Source organism: Pteropus alecto, unplaced genomic scaffold (assembly GCF_000325575.1).
Source record: "Pteropus alecto unplaced genomic scaffold, ASM32557v1 scaffold49, whole genome shotgun sequence".
Classification (NCBI taxonomy): domain Eukaryota; kingdom Metazoa; phylum Chordata; class Mammalia; order Chiroptera; family Pteropodidae; genus Pteropus; species Pteropus alecto.
Window position 1 is genome coordinate 1,820,397 of NW_006443131.1, and position 3,862 is coordinate 1,824,258.

General features: G+C 59.7%; 1 protein-coding gene across 4 annotated transcripts in view; it reads right to left on the minus strand.

The window, feature by feature from the left end:
• The window catches only part of MTX1 (metaxin 1), a 5,918-nt gene that overhangs the window by 691 nt on the left and 1,365 nt on the right, over positions 1-3,862 (minus strand). Inside the window, exons 1-6 of one of the 4 annotated variants that reach the window (XM_006923534.3) lie at positions 3,734-3,856; positions 2,737-2,806; positions 2,504-2,583; positions 958-1,050; positions 608-793; positions 405-481 (exon numbers count right to left, since the gene is read on the minus strand). In XM_006923534.3, the coding sequence (XP_006923596.1) occupies positions 405-481; positions 608-793; positions 958-1,050; positions 2,504-2,583; positions 2,737-2,806; positions 3,734-3,814 (587 nt within the window). In that variant the 5' untranslated portion in view covers positions 3,815-3,856. Of the gene's footprint in view, positions 1-404; positions 482-607; positions 794-957; positions 1,051-2,503; positions 2,584-2,736; positions 2,807-2,891; positions 3,057-3,124; positions 3,454-3,733; positions 3,857-3,862 lie in introns of those variants that run through there. The other 3 variants (XM_025040880.1, XM_025040881.1, XM_025040879.1) reach the window with 3 other exon arrangements.

The window sequence follows — 3,862 nt, forward strand, 5'->3', positions numbered from 1 at the left end:
GTGGACGGCTGCCCCCCCGCAGAGGGTGCAGATGGGGGGCGGCGGCCCCGGGCAGCCGGGGCCGCCAGCAGAGCAGAGGACACCCCGCTGGACCTGGTACTGGTACGGGGAGGGCTCTCTAGGTGGCGCCAGCCTGGCTCGGACTGGGACTCTATCCCAGGGCTGCATAAAGGGCACATTGAGTGCCCCACAGCCCCGCAGGCCCCTCCTGTGCCTGGCAGCCCTCCCGCCCCCCTGCACCACTGGGGTGGCTCCAGCCCCACACACACAGCCCCACTGTCACCAGACCCCGGGTCTGTCCCGAGGACCTCTCGCCCAGAGCCTAAACCCACCCCAGCCCCTGAGGCTGCATCTGAACCCACACCTCCTCCCGAGCCACCTCACTGCCCCGGAGTCACACTCACGCTTCTCCAAAGAAGAACTTCTGAGAGCCCAGGCGCTGGGACAGGAGGGTCAGGCACTCCCGGGCCTCTTGGTACAGCTGCAGGGCGGACACAGGTAGGCTTGCGGCTGCGGGCGCCGTGCCACCTCCCCTCCGAGGCATTCCCGCTCCTGGCCATCAGCCTCGGGGCGCCTCTCACACAACAGCCCCCTGTCCCAGAGGTACCTCCTTCTCCAGCTCTTCCTCACTCTCAGGCCTCTGCTCCCCACAGAGCAGCAGCTGCAGCCGCTCCATGTGCTGCCGCTGCATGCGGCCGGGCAGGAAGAAGTTAAGGGGAAAGGGCATAGCCTCCGCGTACCACTTCCGGGTCACTTCCACGTAGTTCTTGGCGTCTACCCAGAAAGTATGTATCTGCATCGGGCAAACACGAAGGCAGAGGCAGGTCTGAGCCAGTGCACCTGCCCGACTCCGGTGGGCTTCTGATCCCCGTGCTGCTCCAAGCCCGGGGGGCTGGGGGCTGTGCCTCACCCCCGTCCCCGCTGGCCATGAACACTGGGAGGTCTGGGCACACTCACCAGCACTGGGAGCAGCTTCTCCTCCAGCAGAGACATGAAGGCCAAGGTGTCTGCCCCTTGCCGGGCAGACAGATCATAATCGGCATTGTACTTCTGTGGAGGAAAGACCCGCCATGACGTGAATGCGGGGGCTCCGGGGCACTTCCCCAGGGGCACCCTGTCTGGTACCTCCTCACTGGCCTCTGAGTGCAGTAGAGGGAGAATAAAGAGCTTTTCCTGCCGAGGCTCCTGGCCTGGGCACAGACAGTAGCCTGTTGCTGTTGGTGCAAAGCCTGGGCCTTGGAGGCTGCCAGCCATCGAGGTCCCACGCCCCTGGGGGAGGAAGGCCCGGCCGCAAACCAGGAGCAGCTCCCAGAGTTTCCACGGAAAGGTGGTGCCGTGCCTGCTGACGGCAGCTTCCTCGCAGTAACTTCCCCAGCCCAGGCGCCTCGAGCTAACAGTGGAGCAGGGCCTCCATCCACGCCTCAGGAGTAGGGGACGCCATCCTTGGCTCCTGGGACCCAGCGAGCCCCTGCCCAGGGCCTCCAGCTTTGTTCTCTTGACACCCAGCTCTTGGCTAGTTCTTCTATTTCATTCCGTGGTCCAGGTGCCACCAGCACACACATGCCACCCGTGTCCCAGGCCTCAGGCTGCCACCCCTTCCTAGGCTCCACCGTCTGGTGCTCAGCACCCCCTCCAGAGCCCCATTGAGCTTCGTCCCCAGATAACCTCTTAACCTCCTGACGTCTCTCTGAGCTTCATTTTCTCCCCTGCGGGCTGGGGGCCCTAATCTCTTTCTCTCGGTGTGGCTGTGTTAGAAGATTCTAGAAACTGGCAAGCGCTGCTCCTACATAAGGAAGCCCGGCAGGAACTTTGGCTTTTTCCTGGCTTCCCTCTCTCCATGCTTCTCAAGCCTCCATTAATTCCCCAGCTCTTTCATTCTGGGGAAAACAGAAGGCAAGAGGAGGATCGCACTTCTGACGGTGTGTTCCCAGCGTGAACCAGGCCATGCGAGCTGGCAGGACCCTCGGAGAGCATCCTGACTAAGCCCCCTAGTTTTACAAATAAGGAGCTTAGGGCTCTGAGACCTCAAGTGACATACCGAAGGTCACACAGACAGGGGAGAGTGACGAGCACAGCCCAGGCCTCCCCCTTCCACTTGTAATGTTCTTTCGACTTCCCCGCCTGGCTCTAAGCCTTGTCCATCCTGATGCCCTTATCCCACCCGACTTGGTCCCTGAAAAAAGGACAATGGCCCTGAGAAGTCCCTCTCTGGTCCCACTTTCAAGGGCCTCATCTGAGCCAACTGCTCTCTTCTGCTCTCCTTCCCCGCTTCCTTGTGACGAGGCTCTGTGCCTCCGGATGCCTCCACAGTGCCCCAGTTTAATCTCTGGCCTACTGTTTACCACGTCACACTGACACTACATGTCTCCCGCGTCACACCACCTGTTCCTTGCAGCTCTGGTCGCCTATCTCTAGCTTGGCATATGCTTGGTACTCAATAAATGTGTTGCGCTGAACTGACTGAACTTTTCCCACTGGCGGTCCCCCTCCCCGAGCCACCTACCTCTTTTCGAAGGTGGGTGATGATCTTGTGTGGCACTGAGATGACCTCTCCATGACTGGTCCGGAGGGCAGGCAGAGCTCCTGACATTGAGAAAGAAGTCTGCACACCGGACCCTTAGCTGCCCACCCCCACGTATTTGCACCGCATCCTTATCCGTCTCCCTGTCTCCTGCCACCCCCACCCCCAACTCCCATGCGCTCCATTCCCCAACCACGCTCAGGGACACTGGGTACCTGAAGGGCTTCGCCAGGGGTTGGTGATCTTGTGCATCTTGAGTGGGGCACCAGTAAACCTGGCATAGGTCTGCAGGGAAGAAGCCGGAGGCAGAGAGGTCAGGGATGTGGCCCCCACAGGGGAAGCAAGAAGAGAAATAACATTTATTGAATACCTTTTGTGCTACGATCTGTGCTTAGCAATTGCCTCATATGCAAAAAGAATCGATTAACACTGTGCCCATTTTACCACGGGCAAACGGGGCTCAGCGGTTACGGACTCTCCACGATTACAAGTCGGCCAGGAAAATTCTTCCCTCTGTCTCCTCCCCTCTCCTCCCACCCGCCTGGAGCACCTACCCCCAGAGGTTTTTCTAACCAGTATATCCCTTTTCTTGGAAGCACTGACCACGCGCCTTTGGCAGTCTCTGAGGCCTGTTCCTGCTTATACCTTAGACCTGTGCATTTTATTACACTTCTTTGTTGACATGTCTGCCTTTCTGCGAACAACTCCAGGGGAGAGACCAAGTCATTTATCTCAGCATGCCAATGACTGGTATTTGGAAGACACCTAACACCTGCTTATTAAATAAAGGAGGGAGTGAATAAGTGAGATAAACTGGACTGACTCCAAAGCTCTTTCTACAGAGCCTGGCTGTGGCCCCTCTGGTTCCATAAACAAGCTCAGTAAATGCTGTCTGGTGAGGAGGAGGAGGAGGAAAGCGGGGCGGAAGAGAGGCTGGCTGCGCAGAGAGAAGGGATCTGCCCAAGGTCACACGGCCAGTCAGTGGATGGGCAAGGACTACAACCCATTTCTTGAGTCCCCGACCAGGCTTCTTTCTATTGCTGCGCAAAACCTGCTCAGCTAAGGCGTAGGGCACCGAGCCCACACCGACACCACGCTCTTTGATTGCCTCAGTTTCCCCCACTGCGCCCGTGCTGAGGCGCCCCGGCAAAATTCGGATGCTCCCTCCCTAGTGCTCGAAGGCGCAGCAGAGGGCGCCGGCGCCCCCCTCACCAGCACCGCCAGGCTGTCCAGGTCCACGGACGGCAGACCCCAGCCCCCAGCCCAGCAGAAGAGCTCCATGGGCGCCGCCATCTTGCCCGCCCTCTGTCCCGGAAGCACCTCCCTCCGCGCTTCGCCGAC